At 50.8% G+C, this 22,659-nt stretch overlaps 1 protein-coding gene across 4 annotated transcripts in view; it reads left to right on the top strand.

Moving 5' to 3' along the window:
- ASIC2 (acid sensing ion channel subunit 2) overlaps positions 1-18,868 on the top strand; it is a 900,906-nt gene extending 882,038 nt beyond the window's left edge. For 2 of the 4 annotated variants that reach the window (XM_067540972.1, XM_067540971.1), the window contains exons 8-10: positions 8,782-8,861; positions 14,404-14,472; positions 17,928-18,868. In XM_067540972.1, coding sequence (XP_067397073.1) covers positions 8,782-8,861; positions 14,404-14,472; positions 17,928-18,029 — 251 coding nt within the window. In that variant the 3' untranslated portion in view covers positions 18,030-18,868. The other 2 variants (XM_067540969.1, XM_067540973.1) reach the window with 2 other exon arrangements.
- The last annotated feature ends 3,791 nt before the right edge of the window (positions 18,869-22,659 follow it).

Genomic DNA, 22,659 nt, shown 5'->3' with positions numbered 1-22,659 from the left:
CAGGAATGCAGGCATGCCAGCCCTGAGCGTGTGCGAGCGACTTTTCGTAAGGAATCTCAGCACGCTCGCACTCTCCTCCTCTCGGTTTGGGATCCCTGGGAGGAAAGCCGCTGTCTCCATGTGACCGATGGCTGCCTCTGTTGGTGGCCCGTGTGTTGTACTATTATGTATTGCGTTGTGAATTCCATACACAGGCCTCATTAATAGGAGAAATGGCTACTGATCTGGGCTGTGCCGGCTGCATGAGTCAGTCAGGTCAGCGGAGGGCACTGCAGATGGCATTTCCTCCTGACCTCACAACCAGGAGCTTTTTCCTGGGGAGGAAGCATCCAGCCTGGGACCTTCTTCTCCCATCAGAGTGCTGGTCTCCTTTCTGGTCTCCATGTGATGAATGTCAGGAGGTGGCTTCTCTTTGGCTTCCTCAGCATCACTGGCTCTGCGTGAGGGGTTTAATGTACAAGATGGGGCAAGGTTCCTAAATGCCAAGTGTATTTGTGCCTCCAGTTCAGCTTCTGTTGGCCCTTCAGCTCTTGCCGTCCCTGCTCAGTGTCACCAGAGGCCGGTCGCAGTAGGATGCTTGGTGATGATAATACTTGCTCATAAAGCACTGAATTGAAATCACTCCCTTGGCTCATATGGGTCATCGAACACCCATTGCGTGTGAGCTCCCTATGGACCTGGTCCCATATCCCGCTCCCTGTTGCCACCACACATGATCATAGAATCATAGAATATTAGAGTTGGAAGGGACCTCAGGAGGTCATCTAGTCCCACCCCCTGCTCAAAGCAGGACTAACCTCAGCTAAATCATCCCAGCCAGGGCTTTGTCAAGCCGCAGCTTAAAAACCTCTATAGATGGAGATTCCACTACCTCCCTAGGTAACCCATTCCAGTGCTTCACCACACTCCTAGGGAAAAACTTTTTCCTAATATCCAATCTAGACCTTCTGCACTGCAACTTGAGACCATTGCTCCTTGTTCTGTCATCTGCCACCACTGAGAACAGCCTAGCTCCATCCTCCCTGGAACCCCCTTCAGGTAGTTAGAGGCTGCTATCAAATCCCCCCTCATTCTTCTCTTCTGCGCCCTCAATAAGGTTTCCAATGCTGTTATAAACAAGCAACAGTATGGCCGTACGGGAATAGAAAAACAACAAGCATTTATTCCTTCTCGGACATTAACCAAGAGGCCAACCAAAGCTTGGCCAAAGTGCTAGGTCTTACAGTGCACAGAGAAGTTCACCATGGGCCATCAGGAGACAACAGATTCCGACAACGCAGGCTCATCACCGAGAGATTCTGGGAAGTGCTATCAGCTGAGTGGATCGTTATTCTTGCAATTGGAGCTAGGGGACTCCAGCCACTTGTGTTCCCATGAGAGGCTGCTCAGACAGGAAGTAGGCTCCCTGTGCCATCTGGAGCCACGGGGGAGAAGGATGTTACTCAAGATATTTCCTCACCCCCTAGAAGGAAGGAGGTGGGCAGCCCGTACGGGATCTCAGACAGCAGAATGTCTTCATCCGCCACCTGACGTTCGGAATAATCACGCTGGCCTCCGTAATCCCCTTGTTAAACAAAGACAACTGGTTCACAGCTCTTGATGTAACGGACGCTTATGTCCACGTAGACATTCACCCTGCACGCAGGAAATCCCCAGGAGTTTACCGTGGGCCTAGACCTTACCAATGCAGAGGGCCCTCTTCAGTCTCTCGATGGCTCTGAGGGCATTCACGCAGGTGTGGTCGGTAGTGGCAGCTCCCCTGTGTCATCAGAGATGTCCGCACTCCCTTCCTGTGACACCTGGCTCCTCGCAGGGAGGTTACACCGAGAAGTACAGCGAGCAGCCCTGTGCCTGCTCAGATGGTAGCTGTGTGCTTGGCTCCGGCGCAGATTATGGGCTTTGTTAGAGCAACCCTAGAGTCAATCAGAGCCAAAGGGCAGAGGCTCTGTCTAAGGGCAGATCCCAGACTAGGAAGGACCTCAGACGACAGTATGAAGCTGTCTCATCCTCCTAAGCCACCTGGGCTCGTGTCCGTCTCTTTGCGAAACTCCAGCTGTGACGTCTCCAGGTGTGGCTATGGACAAGCTACAAGCACAGTCTGGACAAATCAGTCTGACTCCCCCACAGGCCCCACAGATCCAGGCTCGCGGCGCTCACACCGCAGCACTAAATGTAGCTGCGTAGAGTCTATGGCTCAGGCCGGAGCTCAGGCTCTGGAGCCGAAGGTGCGGGATGGACTTCGCAGCCCAGGCCGCAACTGGAAAGCACTGTCTGCACAGCTATTGCATGAGCCTGAGTCTGTCTCCCCAGGTTCAGAGGCTCACTGCTGCTGGCTGTGTAGACGTGCCTACAGAGCTCTGACTTCACTCCCTTGGCAGGAAAACAGGAAGGCGGGGAGCGTGGGGCATCCCTTCATCCCTCCATCACCCACAGGAAGATTGAGGACAGACACCTTCCTACGGGGAGGAGAGGGAGGGACCCCCTGTGGATGAACACATAGCAGAGGGTAGCTGGACCCAATAAGAATCCCAGTTGCACATAAACTTTCTGGAGCTGCTTGCAGTACGTGAAGCTGGCGAATGATTGCTACCATTCACTCGATCCTTGCATGTTCAGGCCATGCAGGGCAGTCTGAGAACAGTGTATTACATCAACACACACGGAGGGGCGAGGTGCACCCATTTCTGCACAGAGCCGGTCAATGTCCGGAACACACCACCAGATCACCCTCGCCATGGCATCTCTTCCAGGGGCGCGGACTATTCTGGCAGACAGCCTCAGCAGGCATTCTTCCAAGGAGCACAAGTGGTAACTACATGACTCGGTGATACAGAGCCTCTTTCAGCCGTATGGCTTCCCTTGGCAGGATCCCTTTGCATCTCAAGAGAACGAGAAAAGCCCAACGTGCGGCTCCAGAGAGGCTCAAGGGCACAATTGCAGAGCTGCATTTCTAGCACAGTGCTCGGAATCACCGATGGACACGTTTCTGCCCATCACTCTCTTTCCTTGTTTCCTGAGGAAGATCAGACGAGATAGAGCATTGGTGATCCTAGTTGCTCCTCGGTGGCCAAGGCAGTTTCTGGTTCCCAAGCGTTCTCCAGCTGTTCTCGCACGTTCCGCTGTTCCCAAGCTCACTGCCTTGCGACAAAGGCAAGATCCAGCACCCCAACCCAGCATCCTTCAATCTCACAATTTGGTCTTCAGATGGATGACGAACGCTCGGAGGCGGTACAAATCCACCCTTAGCAGCAGCAGAAAAGACTCCAAGAGAAAATGCTACCCAGCAAAATGGAAAGATTTTTTACTTGGTGCCAGCATCTTCGGCTAGCCTCCGAGATCCCTACTATTATGGACTACACCAGGACTATTTATCAGCTCCTTGAAATTGCACTTGGCAGCTATTAGCATGTTTCATCCTCCAATGAACAGCCATTCAATCTTCGCTCGTCCTTCTACAGCAAGGCTTCTGAAGAGACTGGTCGGAACTTTTCCTCTGGTTCTGAAACCTACCCCGATATGGGATCTCAGTATTTTTCTATCAGCTTTGATGAATGCCTCATTCAGACCTTTAATCTCAGATTCATTCACGCACCCATTGGTGAAGGTTGCCTTTCTGGTTGCAATCACCTCCGCTAGAAGAGTAGGCAAACTTGGTGCCCATATGACTGGCCCTCCCTATCCAGAAGAATAAAGTTTCCGTGAGGTTACAACCTAAGTTTATCTCAGGTCATCCACTCACCTGTCTTCTGTCCAAAGCCATGGGCCACCAGAGAGGACAGGAAGCTTCGCCCTCTGGAGGTCCATCTAGCTGCCTTCTACTTACAGAGGACAAAATCCTTCAGGACATCCTAAACAGTTTGTCTCCTTTGCCAAACACATGGGTGGGGAAGCTAGCTCTGCGTATAGACTTTCCACATGGATTTCGGGCTGCATCCTCCATGGCTGCGCGTTAACGGCGACCCCTCCCCCTCCGCAAAATGGGAGGCCCACTCAGCCAGAACTACACCAGTAGTCTCTCTTCAGGATGTCCCTCTTCTGATTTGCAGAGCAGCAATGTGGGGCTCCGTTCACACCTTTGCAAGACATTATGCCCTGGTACGAGCTTCTAAAGCAGACGCATTCTTCAGCAGAGCCGTCCTTCACTTTGTGAGGCAGCCAAAGTCCTTGCACCCTCCTCCTCAATGAATACTGCTTGCGAGCCACCTCAAATCAAATACACGTAGGGGCCATCATAGAATCATAGAAGATGAGAGTTGGAAGGGACCTCAGGAGGTCACCTAGTCCCATCTCCTGCTCAAAGCAGGATCGACCCCGACTAAATCATCCCAGCCAGGGATTTCACTTGAAGAAGAAAGCAAGGTTACTTACCTTTTACAGTAGCTGGAGTTCTTTGCGATGTGTGGTCTCCATAGATGCTCCACTTTGCACCCTCCTTCCCTTCTGCTGCAGAGCCTTATCTGTTCGCAGTAGAGAAGGAACTGGAGAGGCAGTCGCTCCGCACTGCCCCTTATGCCGTTGCATCAGAGTGCGAGGAGGAGAAGGCACAAGTGAGGACTAACAGACACTGCTAGTGAAAATCTTACGGTCTCAGATGTATGGCGCACCTCAAGTGAAATACACATCGGAACCGTGCATCTGGACGAACTCCAGGTACTAGACAAGGTCAGGACTGGGGTCTTTCCCACAACATCTCCAGGCCTCATGAAGTGGAGCAGAAGTAGGACGGTGACAATGCAAACCGAAGTCAGGAGCGCATGGGCAATAAAGGACAGTCTGGGAGTCAGCTTCAGCGCTATCCCTTTTGAGGAGGTGATTTAACTGAATTGACTTCCGGATCGATTGAACAGGTCTTCACGGCCACTCAATCAATCCGGATAGATCGATCTGAGGGCGGCGAATTTGCCGCTGTCAGTCAAGACATACCCTAGGACTCCAGGACGGGTGAACCACGCTCCAGAGGGGGCGGTGGAGAAGGCCGTGGGGCAAGAGGACTGGAGGAACCAGTGGGGGCAGGGAGGTAGCATTTTCAGTGCCCTGTATTGTCATGCAGCAGCAATGCTGTCGGAGCGTGCCATTAGGCTCTGCAATGCAATATTATAGATGCTGCTTCTATTATATCCTAATACGATGTTTTCTATTCATGAATGCTTTATCCTGCAGCTGAATGACAGATTGGGAACATGCAGTAAAATTGCCTCCCGCTGTATCACTTTGCTTCCTGTGTATTCCAGCAAATACAATAACGGGGAACTTGAACAATCAGCTAACCACGTCGCCTCATACTTAGCAGATGAGTCTCTCCTGAGTACCTGCGGTGGAGGAGCTACGGGCAAGGGAAAAAAGCCTGGCACGGACAGAGTGGCTCACTCTGACCCAGTGTTCTTTCACAAGAGCTGCATGTTGCTAAGCATATTGGTCTCTCTGCCTGTGACTACAGTTGCAGAGGAACATTGTTTTCCCGGTGTTATTTACATGGAAAATGACTCAGTTCACTGCTTCGACTAGGTTCTGTTTGGGCTGGCTTTGATGTTCATGCAGAAAAAGCCAAGACATCCCTGTGCCAGAAAATGCTGCTTTGAAAGCCAGGCAGACAATAGCAGTAGCTCCCAAGCAATTCACTGTAAAGATGAAGATAAATCTGCATGAGGCTCATCTGCATAATGTTAATAAGTGGATACTATTCTCACCCACCCCGGTTCCAACTGCAAAATGCTAGATCTGCACCCCTCTCCTTCCCTTCCCGGCTGCTGGAATAGAAAACAAAGCAAGGGAGATTTCATATGGGGACAGAATTGCATGGGCTGATCACATCTGCTTTTGTTGGCTGCTTCCATGCTTTAGCTAGTTGCAGTTCCAGGTGCTGATGGCTCGCGGGCCCTCAATTTTGCTTACCAAACTTTTGCAGTGAATATGGTTGTTATTATTTTTGGCACTATACAGACACAGGCATTGATTTGATTGTCTAAGGCAGTTTTCCAACCTTTTTTCTATCACGGACTGGCTTGCTGCCTTCCTAAACTGTGTCAGGGAGATCTCAGGGACCAGTTGTTGAGTAACACTGGTCTATCGCACTTCTCTACCCCTTCACTGTGGAATCTGAGCACCACACAATCTTTACTCTATTTACCTCCCAACACCCCTGTGAGGCTGGGCAGTGCTGTTACCCCCATTACACAGGTGGGGAATTGAGGCACAGAGAGGCTAAGTGACTTGCCCTAGTTACACAGGTAACCTGTAGCAGAGTAGGGAAATGAATAGAAGTTTCCCATGTCCCAGGCTACTGCCCTAACCACTAGACCAACTCTCCTCAGTTGGAAGACAGGGTTGGATGAAATTGGTGACAATCTTTTTCACGGAAATTAGTGTGAAAATTTCTGACGATTTGGTTCAAGTGACTTTGCACCCAACCATACTTTCAATTTTTCCCAAATTCCGGAGGACTGAACCTGATCAAAGTTCTTTTGCATGAGAAGGTGCCCTTGCGAATTTTTGGCACATTGCCACATAAGGAAAGGCTGCCTCCTCCCTAGAGGCCTCCTGGCCTGATGGTGAGAGCTCAGAGCGCACGCAGCAGACGTGTAACATCATGTGGTTAGCCCTCTCAACTCTCTAGGATGTGAGTAATAGAAATCTCACTCCCCTGGTTTTAGAGACCTGGAAACTGAACTCGGAGTCTTGCCTGAGTTGTCCTTGCAAGTCTTTGGCCATATTTAAAACCCGTCTCTTTTGCATCTCTGCCCGTTGTAGCATCCAGACAATAGCGAATGCAATAGTCAGTCCCATGCAGTTATTCTGGGCTGGTTCTGATCAGACTGTACAATGCATTGTCATAAATGCCCAGCCTGGTTCACGTACATGGCAAAGGAACATTTGCTGATGGTCTGGGGGGAAGCAGTCGGAGCCCAGTAGGGAAACCTCCTACATTTGCAAAGGAAAAAGAACTCAAACAAAAATGATACGGCAAGGGCAGAGGTGAGCTGGATTCTTTGCTTTAGTAAAAGCACCACGTGACTGTTCTGCTCTTTTCCCGCAACTCACCCTTAGGTGACTGGACAAACCCAGAACGTGGCCCTCCCATAAACTCCCCAGACACAAATCTGTCCCTCTATGGCAATGCTTGCACCAGACTCAGCTCCTAGGCTTCATGGTCTTTGGGAGGGTTGCAGATCCTTAAGCCTTTGCCTCTGCCATTATTCTCTCTCTCTCCACGGTTTTAAAGTAAATGACTAGAACCTACTGACCCAGCAGCCGTGAAAGTGAATCAGGCTGGATGCTAACACGGGCTATTAACAGACTGATGCGTTCGTTGATGAGATATTCATGCGGACCATCATCGCTGAGCTGTGCTCCTGGGTCCACGTCAGGCCAGGCAGCTGAGATGGGCATGAGGACAGAGAGGCATGCGCTGGGGATTTCTGGAGCAGCCGGGCTTTATTCTTGACAGGATTCACGCAGCTTCAGGGCTTCAGCCACGGCTTCTGAACTGTTACACGGGTGAGGCCGGGGGAGGTGATCGGTTACAAAGGCCTTTTTCTCTAGGGGCAAAGTCAGCCTGTTGCAGTGGTTTATATTACATGAGTGAGTGTTGTCGGGTGAGGTCTCAGGGTTTAGGTACCCCCAGTGCAATTGTTCCCTTTGTTGGCCATTGTGCAAAAAACCTGGAAAGAAGGAGGTGGTGAAGCGCGGCTAGAGAAAATGATTTACGATGCACATAGGGGTCTACAAAACCCAGGCCCTGTGTTACAGCTTCTTGAGCGCCATCTACTGGCACCATAGATGCAGGAACAGAGGTGCGGGGGCGCTGCTGCAGCCCCTGGCTTGAATTGGTTTCCATCCTACACAGGGTTTTCAGTTTGGTTCAATGGGTCTCAGCACCCCCACTATAAAAATTGTTCCAGCCCCCCAGACCGGCACCATCTTTCTTTACCTGTATCCTGGCATAGAACACTCCTGTAACAGGTTTAGAAAGAAAGTGAGCCACGAAGATTGCACTCCACCCCTAGAAGGTGGTTCCCAGGGCAGGGGTAGGGGGCAGCGTGAATGTCGCTTGCTCGCGTTCTGTAAGGATATAACTTCCCCCTGCAGGCCTGTCAGCCTGCACCACGCCCCCGTTAGCGTTTGGAAGGATAAGTTCCGCTGCTAAGACCCGGGTCTCCTTCATTTAGGTGCATTTTGCCTTTAGCCTTCCCCTCCGGTCAAGAGCGAGTGTTGTCATGTTTCCCCATGTTCTGCCCCAGCAGTTCCAGAGGGCAAGGGCTGGCACAGTGATCCCCGCCTGCACTGTGAAACGAACACTGCAGCCCAGCTGACAAGTCACCGGAAAACACTTCCTCACGGAGGCTTTGTTCCCTCTTTTCTTCCCTTCCCTCATCCCCGGCAGTGAGCAAGCGGGTGTTTGAAACGGTCGGGCTCTCCTGCAGGACACACGGAACCTGATCATGCGTCAGACTGGATCCCTGGTGTGAGCTGGAGGTTTTCTAGTAAATGTAACGTTCTCGTGTGACAGCACCTGCTGGGGCAAGAAGTCACACACACACTGAGCACGGCGCCTGCATTATCATGTCACCGTCGCGTCAGCCCAAGGGGAAACCTTGACGGACGGTGAGGTGGAAATTCTGGCTGCGTGTCTCCTGTGATTTCCTGCTTAGCCATGGGAGAAAGGCTCCGTTAGGTGCTCAGAAAAATCCCAGAGAAAGACATCACTGACGTTTCCCAACCTGCATTCCCCGAGCACGTTTCTTTGCCAGCATGTGAATAAAACGAGCTGTTTTTCTCCCCTAGGTGACATTGGCGGTCAGATGGGATTGTTTATTGGTGCTAGTATCCTCACAATACTAGAGCTCTTTGATTATATTTACGAGGTAAGATCTCCCCTTCTGCGGTCCTCATTCCGCCACTAAGGAGTGCGAGTGCTGGGTGAGTGCGTGCGTCCCGGGCTGGGAACTTTACCCTGCAGATGGACACCCTGCCAGGCTTGTGTGTAGGGGACCCTAGCAAGAGCCCCTGCTGTGTTGCTGCCCAGGTGTGTGTAGCTTGCGTGAGATTTGCTCCTGTTAAGATGCTTTGTCTCGGGGGGTGACACTCCCCAAGCAGCCCTGCCAACCCCCTCCCTTCATTGCTTGCCTCTGTGCTTTTCTCACAGTCATCTGCATCAAATCGTCACAATTTCTGAAAGCGCCTTGAAGTAATCCAGGGCTGCCATCTTGCTGAGAGGCAGGACATTAGGTCATTACGCTGCTCTGAACCCAGCATATGCCCAGTGGCCTGTGATGGGATGTTTGATGGGGTGGGTTCAGAGAATTCTTTCCAGGTGTCCGGCTGGTGAGTCTTGCCCACATGCTCAGGGTTTAACTGATCGCCATATTTGGGGTCAGGAAGGAATTTTCCCCCAGGGCAGATTGGCAGAGACCCTGCGGGTTTTTCGCCTTCCTCTGCGGCATGGGTCACTTGCTGGTGGATTCTCTGTACCTTGAAGTCTTTAAACCATGATTTGAGGACTAATAACTCAGTCATTGATTAGGGGTCTGTTACAGGAGTGGGTGGGTGAGGTTCTGTGTTGTGCAGGAGGTCAGACGAGATGATCATATTGGTCCCTTCTGACCTTAAAGTCTATAGCCTGGTTGGGCTGGGCAGAGCCAGCATAGATTCATACTAGGTTTATCCAGGACAGCCCTCTCTATGCCTCCACCGGAGAGGACGTGTCCTTGGTCCTGCCGTGGAAAGATCAGCGCTGAAGCAAGCTAGGAACCTAGGAATTGATAGAGCAGATCAGAACCAGTTTTCTGTCTTCAGCAGCGGTTGGTACCAGCTGCTTCCAAGGGAGGTGCAACATCAAGACATCAGATGCTGCTCTCAGGTCTCAGTGTCAGACTCAGGGTCCAAGTGCTTGCATTGCAGATTCAGAGCCAGGCTGACATGCCAGGAGACCGGGCACAGCCTCAGCGAGCAGTGGGGTGCAGGATGTCAGGAGGTTGTCGAAATGCATGGACCTGAGCCTAGCCCTTGCCTTGGAAGGCCCCTTGAGCCTGCACACAATAAGTCTCAGTCTGTCCCCCAGCGTTGGGAAGCGGTGTGAGTTTTAAAGGCATTTGGTGTCACTTTCTGAGTTGTGCCCTACCCTATATTGGATGCTGGGAACTGAGACACAGAGAGGCTAAGTGACGTGCCCAAGGTCACACAAGAGATCTGTGGCAGAGAAGGGAATTAGTCCCAGGTGCCTGGAATCCTACCCCACAGCCTTAACCATAAAGCAACTCTTCCCCTCTGTCCCTGGACCATTTAGCCATCTCCCCGTTTGGCCATGTAGCCACCCATCTTTCTCTACTCAGCTCGCTTGTCACATCAGCTGGGTCCTCAGACTGAGTCACGCCTCACCCTGAAACAACCCGCCGGGCTGTATCGCACCACTCATCGCTAGGCTGAATCAATTTGCAGTGGCAGCTGCAGCTAAAATGGCCGTTGATTTCAGCAGGGGTGTTCCCAGCGTAGATAAGGCTACTGAAAAGTCACACAGCGGTGGCACCAGGGATTGCAGTCTCTGGCGTTTGCTGTGGTATCGTGATGAGGCCAATTTAAGCCGCATTAGTGGTCCTGTTCTGCAGGAGTAAGGGTGGCAGAGTTGGACTTTTGGCCTGTAAGCAGTTCAAGCCAGGAACTGTCTTTACTCTGTATATGTACAGTGCTGAGCATAAAGGAGCCATGATCCTAACTGGGGAAACCACAAATAATAATTTATCCCTGAGGCTCTAAAGCTGTGTTTTGCCCTCGATAATAATTTAAGGGTGTTAACTTAGCTCCAAGAGGGCTGCCCTCTTTGTTGCTGAACGCAGCACTATGATCCGCTGAGATGTATACGTAAGAGAGGTGTAAAAAAGGGAAATTCCGGTTTGCGATCGCAAGCAATGCCGCTCTTCCGTGTGTGCACGCCACGTTATGCCAGTTAAACACCAGGACACGTGTTGTGTTATTTATTAAACAAAAAGCTGTTTCGATATTTGAATTAACTGCAGAGACTACTTGAGTAAAATTGTTTTGACCATTTTAGTCAAATAGTTTTGAGCATATGCAGATATTTTAGTTAGACAGTGTCTTTGGACCATGCGTTTTTAAAACATCCTGGGTATTTTAGGCACATGCCATTTGAGACAGTCAACTGGCATTTTCAAAAGTATCTAAATAATAAGACCCAGCACTTAGAACTAGTGCTTTTGAGCAGTGGATCTTTTGTACTTTTTTTATAGGTGGGGAAACTGAGGCACAAAGGGAAGTGCACAAGGTCACCCAGGGGATGAGTTAGGAATAGAACCAAGGTCTCCTGAATGCTAGTTCAGTGCTGTATCCATTAGGTCAGACTACCTTCCTTGGGTTTTGCACATCAGGCTTATTGATTTTCATTGAGCCTTTGGCCCCTGACTTGCTTAGGTACTTTTAAACAATCCCACTTTAAGGGCCGGTCTACTCTAAAAAATTAGGTTGACCCAGCTACGTTGCTGAGGGGTATGGAAAATCCACACTTCTGAGGAATGTAGTTAAGCTGACGTAAGCCCCCGGTGTAGCCAGCGCTACCTTGATGGAAGAATTCTTCTGTTGACCTAGCTACCAGCACTCAAGGAAGTGGCTTCTGTACATCAATGGGAGAACCCCGCCCATCAGCATATGTGGTGTCCACACGGAAACGCTGCAGTGCTGTGCCGCGGTAGCATTTCAAGTGTAGACAAGCGTGAAGTGTTAAAGATATAGTGAGGCATTTCCAATGTAAGGCAGGCAGTCCCACGTATATACTTCCTTCTGAGCAGCCATTAATATTCAGTGGTATTATTCTGCAATAAAATATAATGAAAAATACAAGCATAAAACTAACCTGGGCTTTGGAGTTCAAACCCACTCTGCTTCCTAGTTTATATCTCAATCTGTGTGCACACAGAATTTGATTAAAATCCAACAACTCAGCCTCTCCTTTGGATTCTTTAATAGGAAGATAGTAAGAATTCTCTCCAATCAAATTCTAGGGTGGGTTTTTTTTTTGGCCATTTTATGTTTCTCTCCCTTGTTTGAAATGTGCTCTGAGAAGCTGGAGAATATTTTTCTCTTGATGACTTTTTTCCTTTGGCAAACATTGATTTCTTGGCGTTAGGAAGGGAAATGACACTGCTTCAGCTTCATTTTCTTCTGCAAGGCCTCTGCACATTCACACGGCACATCCCAAGAGTGGCACATGGAAGAACACCTGCTGGAGATGAGAAACCTTCACTGACACAGGGCCTTGTTTACACAGGGGAAATTGACCTGCAGAGCTCTTCCAGAATAACCATTCGGGAATAACTATTCTGATATAATTTAGCTACTCTGGAATACCTCCCCTGTATGAACACTCTATTCCAAAATAAAAGTGAGCGTGTCCAAGTAGCAGTTCTGGACTAGCTATTACTGGTCAATTTTCCCTTGTAGACAAGTCCCTATATTCTGGGGTTAGGAACCTTCACATAACACAAGAACCAGGGATTACCAATTAAATTAATAGGCAACAGGTTTAAAACAAACAAAAGGACCTACTTCTTCACACAAAGCAGTCAACCTGTTGCCAGGGTAGACCAAAAGTATAATTGGGTTCAAAAAAGAACTAGATAATTCATGGAGGCTAGGTCCATCAGTGGTTATTAGCCAGGAGGGGCAGGGATGCAACCCCATGCTCTGGGTATCCCTAAACCTCTGACTGATGGAAGCTGGAGTGGATGACAGGATGGATCTCGCGATAAATTGCCTTGTTCTGTTCATTCCCTGTACAGCTTCTTGCACCAGCCACTGTCGGATGGCAGGATGCTGGGCTAGATGGACCATTGGTCTGGCCCAAAATGGCCAGTCTTATCCAGATAGGTTATTCCATAATAATCCACTGAAGGAGGTTCTTGCACCTTCCTTTGAAGCACCTGGTATTGGCAGTCAGCGACAGCATTAGACAGACCGCTGGTCTGATCCAGTGTGGTAGTTCCCATGTTCCTGCCAAAGTATCTTTGCCCATCTACCGGCACCCTCGAGGCTTTCATGGCGTCCCTAGAAATAGCTCTTATTGCTACAGCTGCTTGGGAAATGTTTGGGGGTGTTTTTTCAGGGAAAAGTGTTGATGATAACATAGTGTCAGAATGTTTCTACAACATGTTTCAGGTTTGCCTCAAAAGCCCAACCTTTTGTGGTTGTCAGTAGCTGAAACATTTCAGAGCGATGGGCAAAAATGGGGGGTGTTACTGAAAAATTTTCACCCGACCACCTGAGATTTTTTCAGAAAAGTGAAAAATTCCACAAGCAACCAACATTTTTCACTGAAATGGCCGTTCCGACAAAATAGCTACTTCCCATCAGAAAACTTTCTCCTTTTCCCCAAATTGTACTGTCAAGGGAAGAGACATTTTCCCCTGCTCCCCCCAAATACTGCAGATCTCCTGGGTGAACCTTTTTCTCTGCATTGCCTCCTGGCCTTCTTCTGGATCTTCCCAGTTCCCTGATGCCCCAGCTAAATTGCAGGCCATCACGCAGAGCTTTCCCCAGCCTCTGGTAAAGAAGGTGTCCTGAGCCCAAAGGGGGCTGCATTCATTCTCTGCTGGCATCACTGGGGGGCCTGAGGAAGGAAAATGTGACTCCCCTGGGGCCCTTCCCTTTAGCCTGTCCCCTCCCCAGCCATGGATTCACAACGCTGCTATAGGATCTGGGCCTTTTGGAAATGATGCTGAATGCCCTTCCATGTGAGCGCCATGGGAGGGAACAGCTCCAGCCATTAGGCATCTCTGGATGAAATCCTGCTACTCAGCGCAACATCTGCAGCCTCTTAGAATCATGCAAAAGCTGCGGGAGCCAGATGTGCAGCCAGCACCTGGCACCCCTTCCCCTGGGAGCCACCCGACTCATCAGAGCGCTAGAGGCAGGGCCCATGTGTCACATCGGCCTCTGCACGACCAGCAGTGCAGTACGGGGCACGCAATGGGCCACAAGCCTGTTCCAGCAGATGGGTTGGGGCAGAGCATCGGGGGGAGGGACGTCCCATTGCGGCTCCCATACATAGAAACAGGGCTTGTGGCGACACCTGGGGCCAGTCCTCCCGGGAGGGTCTGACACCAGCCCGTGGTCCCAGTTGCTGCAGTGTAATGGAGCTAGATCTGGAGATGGCAAGATGCCACCAGGGAGTGGGGGAAGATCCCAAAGGAGCCTGGGAAATGTTTGTGTTGATTGCACAGGCCAGCCTTGCGGAGTGAGTCCCGCATCCCAGAAGAAGGGGGCCAGGAGAGACGCTGGGGTGAAGATTCATCTGGACAGTCACCCAGTCCTGGCTGATGGGGTGCTGCTACTGCTCGGGGAGGGGAGCCTGCGAGTGGCTTTCCCTGCCTAAGGTAACCAAGTCTCCCTCTCTTTCAGCTGATCAAGGAAAGATTGTTAGACCTGCTTGGCAAAGAGGAGGAGGAGGGGAGCCATGATGAAAACATGGTAAGGATCTCCGTCAGTCCCATCACCCGGGGTCTCCACACAGCCCAGCTGCCAGCCCCTTAATGGACCTTGCTACTAGGGAAAATCCCATAGATAGGGAGCATTGCACCAAGGATCAGGCCCCACAAATCAGGAGACGGCTTTAACAATCATGAGGTTATTTTTTAATTGGGAAGGGGGGTCTTTTTATTTGCTTTCTGAGCTGGGGGGGGGTCCCATTTTCCAGCTTCCCTCTGAAACCCTGAGGACTAGAACTTCATTTAAAAAAAGAAAAGATGAAAGCTGAGATTCCCAGGGGCTTTATGCAAAACACCAAATACTGCAAGATGCACGATAAAATCTCAAGAATCGTCAAGCGTGGCTGTGTAGAAATTGCAGATAAGGTAGGCAGATCGTGTCTGGATAATGTAGATGAGAGTAAAGAAAAACTGCACAATCCTTTATAAAACATTCACTTAGTCCAAGGGGAGACTAGACAGAGCTTTACAAGCGGAACTCTTCAGAACACTAGAACGCAATTTTGTACAACATTTCGAACTTGTTTCTGTGTCACAGGTTTGAAATTGACCCAATTTTCTATTTATTTTTTTTTCCATGAAATGTTCCATGGTACACTTGACTGCCCTTTTGTCTCAAAACGTTATTGGCATGTTGTAGCAAAAACGTCACTGAAATGTTTGCGTTTTCCCAAAAACGCGTCGTCTGGCTGAAAGCGGAGTTCTCAGTCCATTATTTTTCTATGAGGATTTTGTAAATGATTTCTATAAACATGGTGATAAATTGTCAAGACAAATATCAATAAAAATGATCACGGGAAATATTGCCCAAAACAGAGACTTTCAATCCTGTCGACAATTGTGTGCAAAAAAGTTTCAATTTTGGGGGGAGGAGGGGAGAGAGAAATGCCATTTTGCAATAATGACAGAAAAAAGGCATCTTGTGCAAAACAAAATTGGAGTTCTATTTCGGAGACAGATTTCCAGCCCACTCCTAGCAGCGCCTCCCTGTCTTTGCCTGCTGTGTAAGCCTTTTAGATGGCTATGACCCAGATCCTCAAAAATATTTCGGCTCTTAACGCCCATTGATTTCAAGGGGAGTTAGGTATTTAAATATGTGGGCATAAGTCCCTGATTAAATAGAGGTTCATGTCTGAATTAACAGCTCTGCCAAGCCTCCAATCCAGAGTGTGAGTGTCCCTATGGAGGGTTAGAACAACAAAGTGCTTTCCAGCCCTCTTGTTGTTATGAGTTTGCTATGTGGTCTTCTGCTTCTGGGGAGTCTCAGGGCAGGGCCTGGATGGGGAAGTGGAGGAGGAGTAGGACCACACAGGCCCAGTTGGACTCTGACCCTTTCAGATTTCTCCCTAGGGTTCTCTGTTTCTCAGCCCCTCCCCAGGCTGGAACTAATTCCAATCAGTGGAGAATCCAGGGTAGCTGTGAACATGGCCCACACAGGCACATGCAAGCTCAAGAACTCACTTCCTTGCTCTCTCTCTAGTACCAGGGAGATGTTCAAACTAATTGCCAGCCCCGTCCTTCCCAGCAGCAGAACCAAAGGAAGAGCCGAGGGAAATTCATGGGCTAATCTTCTCCGCACAATTTGGGTCCCGCTCCGCCACTCTACAGTCAAATAATTGGAGCTGGTCTGGAATTTTCCACCTAATTTTTTTCTTTAAGGGAAAATGCAGTTTCTGCGAAATTGAAACTTTCCACCCAAAAAGTTTCCAGTTTTGCCAAAATGATAATAATAAAATTAAATAAATCATTAAAAATATAAATAAATAAAAATCACCCATCCTGGCCCTCATTCATTCACTCACGTTTAGTGGCAAAATGGCAGGCGGGAGAATAACTCCAAATTGGATGTTTGGAAAACATTTCAGTTGTTCACAAAACAAAAAATTTCAGTTGGAAAGGAAATGGACTGAAGATCTTCTCCTTGTCTTGAAGCTTCCCATCAGCAAAGCTGACAGCGTTTTGTCCCAAATGACAGTCTGCCATGAAACGTTTTGGTTTGGATGAAACCCTATGTTTTTCAGTGGGAAAATATTTTGGCCCTAAAATTTCCACCAGCTCTGCTGTGAAGGGAAAACCCCAAACGCCAGTTCCCTGTAGCCCTGAGCAGAAGCTACGCGTGTGCAGGGATGCGCCAGTGTCTCTGATGCTGAGTGAGGAGAAGGGATGGGTCTGATGGAGAGATGTCCAAACAAAAGTATTCTATATTTTTGTCTAACTTATAGGACTCCTATACTTTAAGATCAGAAGGAAACAATATGATCATCTACTCTGACCTCCTGCACAACGCAGGCCACAGAACCTCACCCATCCACTCCTGTGATGGGCCCCTAACTTATGACTGAGTTATTGAACTCCTCAAATCATGGTTTAAAGACTTTAAAATACAGAGAATCCACCAGCAAGTGACCCATGCCCCACGGTCCAGAGGAAGGCGAAAAAGCCCCCGTGGTCTCTGCTAACCTGGCCTGGGGGAAAATGCCTTACCGACCCCAAATATGGCGATCAGTTAAACCCTGAGTATGTGGGCTAGACTCACCAGCCAGACACCGAGAAAAAATTCTCTGTGGTAACTCAGAACCCACCCATCTAACATCCCTTCACAGACCATTGGGCATATTCACAGCTCGTAGTCAGAGATCAGATAATTGCCAAACTAGGCTGTCCCATCAGACCATCCCCTCCATAACCCCAGGTTTACAATGCAGTGTGGACGCTCATGGCTGGGTCTGGAAACGCCGAGCCCCCAAGCCCGGGTTTACAGTGCCGCGTCATTCCAGCCTGGATGATCTGACACTCTCGTGCAGGTTTGGAAAGCCCCACTCTGTTGCAGGCTGGCCCGCAGGCTTTATCCAGGCTGACCTGAATCCGTTGGGGGGCGTGAGCTGTTTCGGAGAGCTGGCGGCTTGGCTGTGCCGAATTGGCCATCAGCAGCGTAGATGGCGGCCCCCCAGCCACTCCTCACGCAAGTGCTTTCAGGATAAGCACAGCTCCTTGCTGCACCCTGGTAGCTGGGATGTCAAGCAGGGAGTTGTCAAACGGTAGCAGCGTGTCGTTACTCTGCCACGCTAACATGACGCTACTGCCCAACAGGGCGGGGGTGCCTGTGTTCCCCCGCAGGGGAACGTGCCAGGTACGCCCCGGCAAAATGCAGCTGCCGTGCTGCTGAGTGGGGAGCACAGGGGTGACCAACAGCAAGAGACTTTGTCGAGCTGCCGTGCGGACGTGGTGGAGCCAAGCACCGAGATGACCGTGGGAGGGGAGAGACGGGTATAGTTACAGCACACTTAAGGCTCTGAGGGTCTCATCCTGTGAGGTGCTGAGCTCCCACTGAGCTCCCCTTCTTCCTCTCCCACCCCCCGACTTCGATAGCAACGCCTGGCAGCGTGAGGGCTGAAGGCCTGCGCCCGGTGCAGTAACCCTGTTGCTCTCCTCCCGCAGAGCTCTTGCGACCCCATGCCAAATCATTCTGAAACCATCAGCCACACTGTGAACGTGCCCCTGCAGACGACCCTGGGAACGCTGGAGGAAATAGCATGCTGACACCTCTCCGAACGCTCCGCGGGGGCCAAGAGCTAGCGAAAGGAGACTGCACAGGAAAGCAGGGATCAAGCTCAGGTTTGCAACGGGGGAAAAAAGGAAGAAAATCGCTATGCATTAAAAAAATAATATATATATATAGAACTGTATATATATTATGCATCTCTGCCAAAACCCAGCGAGAGGCGCCTTTGGACTTGACTTGCGTCGTCCTTTCCTGTCGGGGGGGGGTGGGTCGTCTTCAGGCTCTGAAGACACACTTGTTTTTGAACTGTACAAACCAACAAAGAAACCAACACACACCACCATTTCATAGACTGCCGACTGTACAAAGCACTTGCATGCCGATACTTTTTATGGCAATATATTCCTAGCTGTCTTTCTAAGCTCTGCGCCTCTGTACAGGCTCTGATTTTCACTACCAAGAAGGAATTTGCGGGCCCGTCTGTCCCTGAAATCACCGTTATCGAACATCGTAGGCTGCATTAGAATAAAGAAACAAACAAACATGCCACACCTGGGCTCTCTTTACCTCCTTGTCCTTCGTGTCCGCTCACCAGGCCAGGGCGCCCAAAGCCTAAGCCGTCCTGCAGCCGGCCCTGGCGGGAGCTCCCGTCACCTGACGGGGAGCGGCCCAGGGACTCCCTGACCCGGATGACTCTCAGATGAATGTGTCCCCGGCTACTGTGTCGTGCTACTCGGTCTGTAACGCAGCTTGTCAAGTCTGGGTTGGGGGATGCGGGCAGGAGGGGGGGGTGTTGGGCTCCTTTTTCATTAATTTATTCTGTGTTTTTTTTCCTCGTCCTCAGGACGGATATTAAAACTGGTCTTGTGGAAATGGCCAGGCTGTGTCATTTCTGCCTTGCCTCCTGACCCTTTCACCACTGCCCCGGCCTCAGGGCGGGCAGAGCAACGGGGAGCCCCACTCAATTGTCTGTTTTGGGGACTGGGTCTCAGGCATCCAACCCCAGCATTTGGGTAGAGAAAGGGCACAGCTAGGGTTATCCCGCCCCGCGTCACCCACTGCCCATCCCTCGGCTGTGAACAGCTGCCAATCCAGCCTCTTCCTGCTCCATCAGACAGTGGGACAGAGGCTGCGGCTGCTTCAGCTCGTGGAGACTTTGGGGATTAGCCAGCAACCCCCACCGTCCCCTTCCTGGGTCATCTCCAGGGTGGCCCGTTCTGCTGCACAGCTGGGGGCAGAGTGCCTCCTTCGTTCTGATGCAGCAGCGGCTCCCCTACCCCGGGGAGCGGGGGTGCCCATCACAATAGACAGCCGCCGACCTGCGCCCCCTCAGTAGCAACATCAGCCCCAGCCAGCAGATTGGCACCAGAGCTCTCCTGGGGGCGCTGGTTTTATTCCCTTCCCGCACCTGACCCCGAAAGCCACGCACACGTTCACACACAAACCCTGTGGCTTCCCTTCCAACAAGCCCCGTCTCCAGCCCTGCCCTAGCAGAGAATCTGTCAATGCCACGTCGATGTCAATCCTCCCGCCCGCCCCCGGCTAGTCAGCTGCTCTGAGGAGTCTCCTGGGGGCCGCCTCCAGGAAGCCTTTCCCTGGCTATGATTCTGGTTGCAGAGGAGCCGGAAGCTGACTCCTAGTGTGGCCCGTGTGGGCCGACCCTCCTGTGTCCCCCTCGTTTGTAGCTTCCCCGAACATGGCTCAAGCCTCCAGACAGCCACGGTAGCTCCTCGCTGTGCAATGGGTTTGATACGCTGGCAGCACGTAGCACACCGGTCCCTGGTTGACTGGCCCTCCGGCTCCCCCTCAAAGCCCCAGAAGGGTCCCATCTTTGCAGCCAGATGTTGTGAGCAGGGCGCACGATACAGACGGAAGCAAGCATCAGTAGGATGGGCCAGTTCCTCAGCTAATGTGGCCCAGGACAGCCCAGTTGGCTTCTGCGGGATTCTGCCCGTTTACACCAGTTGGGGATCTAGCACTACAGGGTACCCTGGTTCTCAGTCAGGACCGCCCCCTCAGACAGTGGTATTGGGGGCAGTGGGCATTTAAGACTTTCGAATTGACTCCAAAGAGTTTGACCATTTCCTACAAGGCGCAAAATTACAAACCTCCCCCCCCCCGTTGCACTTAGATCCGGGAGCTCCGTAAATTCCCACCTCGCTGCATTTCCACAGAGTGTGGATCGTAGGGATGCAGTTGAAGATTTTGCTAACTCCCCCCCACCAGATGAAAAGGTGATTTCTGGAAAGCCCAGCACCCAACACTGTTCTCTCTGGAAAGGCCTGTGTCTTCTGTGTCACAGCCCCTGTCTCTGTGATCCATACGCCCACCTCTGTTCGGCCGTCTCTTGTTTTGTTCGTCAGTGACGCAGCCGCCCGGCAGGCTTGTTTGTTAGTGACCATGTGTTCGAAGGGAACCATGTACCTTGTCGAAATGATACCGTGTGCTACAGCTTGACACCAATAAAGAGAAACAAAAAAATAGTGCGTTTCAGAGATCTGCGTTCGGCTGTTTTTATTAGCCCGGCTAAGCGGGCGTGGGGACAGAGCGTGAGTGAGGGAGGGATCTGTCTATTTGTTAGCAGCGGCCAGAGGAACACGGGCAGGGCTGGGACACGTATTGACCGAGTTCAGGAACAGTGGCCTTTTACAAACACTTTTCAAAACACTCCCGCACGGAGCAGGGATGTTACCTAGCTATTTTAGGTACTTCCAGGGCCCCTGGCCATTGCAGCTGAGCACCTCAGAGAGGCTAGAGTCAAGTGACTTGCCCCAGGTCATCTAGGCTGTCTGTGGCAGAGAAGGGCGTTGCACCCAAATCTTCCAAATGCCAAGTGAATGCTCTAACAACTGGATCATCAAACTATGCTTCCCAGCCCCTCCAGAGCACCGTTATTTCAATGACTTGTGTGCGATCCTTAATATACGGGATCACAAAGCAGCGGAAGGATCGTACACGGATTAGGGTACTAACTAGGATGCAAGAGACAAGGATTCATATCCCAGCTCTACTACAGACACTCAGGGTGACCTTGGCCTCTCTGTGCCTCAGTTCCCCTGCTGTAAAATGGGGCCAACAGCCCTGCCCGACCACAGAGCAGTGCTGTAAGGATCAATACATTAAAGATTGTGCGATGCTCAGATTCTACAGTGATGGGGGACAGATAAGCACCAAAGATAATTAGCAATATAGGGAGAGTGTTTGGGGAAGGATGGAGTGGGCTAAAGGGGAGGGGCCGTGGCAGTATATAAACTATGACACTCCCTGCTTTCGAATCAGAAGAAAATGATCTTGAATGCTAACCGATCAATGTCCTAACAGGTAATGCACAAGAGGGAGTACAACTTGGTGTGTGCTACAGACGGCCAAATCACACTAAGGAATAGTTTGGCCGGCTCCATAAGCACCTATCTATAATGTAAGAAAAAAGGCTGTGTGATCATAGGAGACTTCAGTCTGAGTGACACATGCTGGAGGTCTCTTGCTGTCGGCCCATTGGAAGTTCTTAATATGACAGATGACAATTTCCTCACTCAAAGAGTGCTACGTCCAGCACCAAGGAATTCTACAGCAGACCTAGCCTTGCGAGATAAAGAGGAATTTAGCCCCAAATGAACCATTAATGGTGCTGAGATGCAGGTCATCATAACTTGATAGCATTTGTGATGTGCAAACAGAATAAAGTCCAAACCACTAATATAGAGAGAGAGATATGCCAAATTAGCAAGGAGAAACATTTAAACAGCAAAATATGAATGACAATTTGTTTAAGGACAGTTTACTAGCTGTCCAAAAAGCCACACCTGAGAAAGACGTCCACACTGGTTAAAAACACTGACAGGTTTATAGGAGAAGTGCAGGCAGCTATACAAATTTTAAAACAAAACCCAAAATAACCCTAATATATAATAAATGGAGGAAAGGGGACGTTGCTAGTAAGGAATATAAACCAGAAGCTGGGCAATGTAGAAAATTGATATGGGGAGCAAAAGGACACAAGGACAAAGCTCTGGCCAGCAGAGTTCAGGACAGTAAGAAGGAGTTTTTTTAAAGTATTGGTGCATGTGGCCGAGCCCCTGGAAGCAGGGGGCAGCGTCCGGGCTTCTCCCTCTGGGTCCGTCTCAGAGGGGGACCACCCCTCCCGGCTACCTCCCGCCGGGAGCAGTCTTGAGCCCCTTTTCCGGGCAAGCAATCTTTCGCTGGGCCCTCGGGCGGGGCCGGCCAGGTAAGCGGGCCGCTCTCTGGAGCGGTATGGAGGGTGAGGCTCTCTCAGGCTGTTAGGGAAGGAGGAAGGGGTACGCAGGCCCACCCGTCTCCACTGCGTCCCAGCCCAGGGCCCTCGCAGTGGCAAAAGGTGTTTGCCACGGGGTCGGCGGGGCTCCTGCTGCAATACACCGCCCGGGTTGCCCCAGACTCAGCCACGAACTTGTGGCTGCCCCTGGGCTTCTTCCTCCCCGAAACCCCCAGTACCTGCCTCCTTCAGGTCGCTGGGGCGTGGTAGTCCTACGAGACCCTCCTCATCCACGGGTGGCAGCTCGGGCAGCTCCATGGGTTCCTCCACGGAGGGCAGCTCTTCCAGGTCCTCCGGCCCGCAGGCCACAGGCAGGGCCGGTAAGTTCTCCGGGTCCCAGGCTCTGTACTGCTCAGGCCGGCCCTTCTCCAGCTCCC

The sequence above is a fragment of the Emydura macquarii genome, unplaced genomic scaffold (assembly GCF_026122565.2).
Source record: "Emydura macquarii macquarii isolate MOO-44397 ecotype Brisbane River unplaced genomic scaffold, CSIRO-AGI_Emac_v2 contig_629, whole genome shotgun sequence".
In the NCBI taxonomy this organism is placed as follows: domain Eukaryota; kingdom Metazoa; phylum Chordata; order Testudines; family Chelidae; genus Emydura; species Emydura macquarii.
The sequence above is the reverse complement of the archived record's forward strand: the minus strand, read 5'-3'. Positions and strand labels throughout refer to the sequence as shown.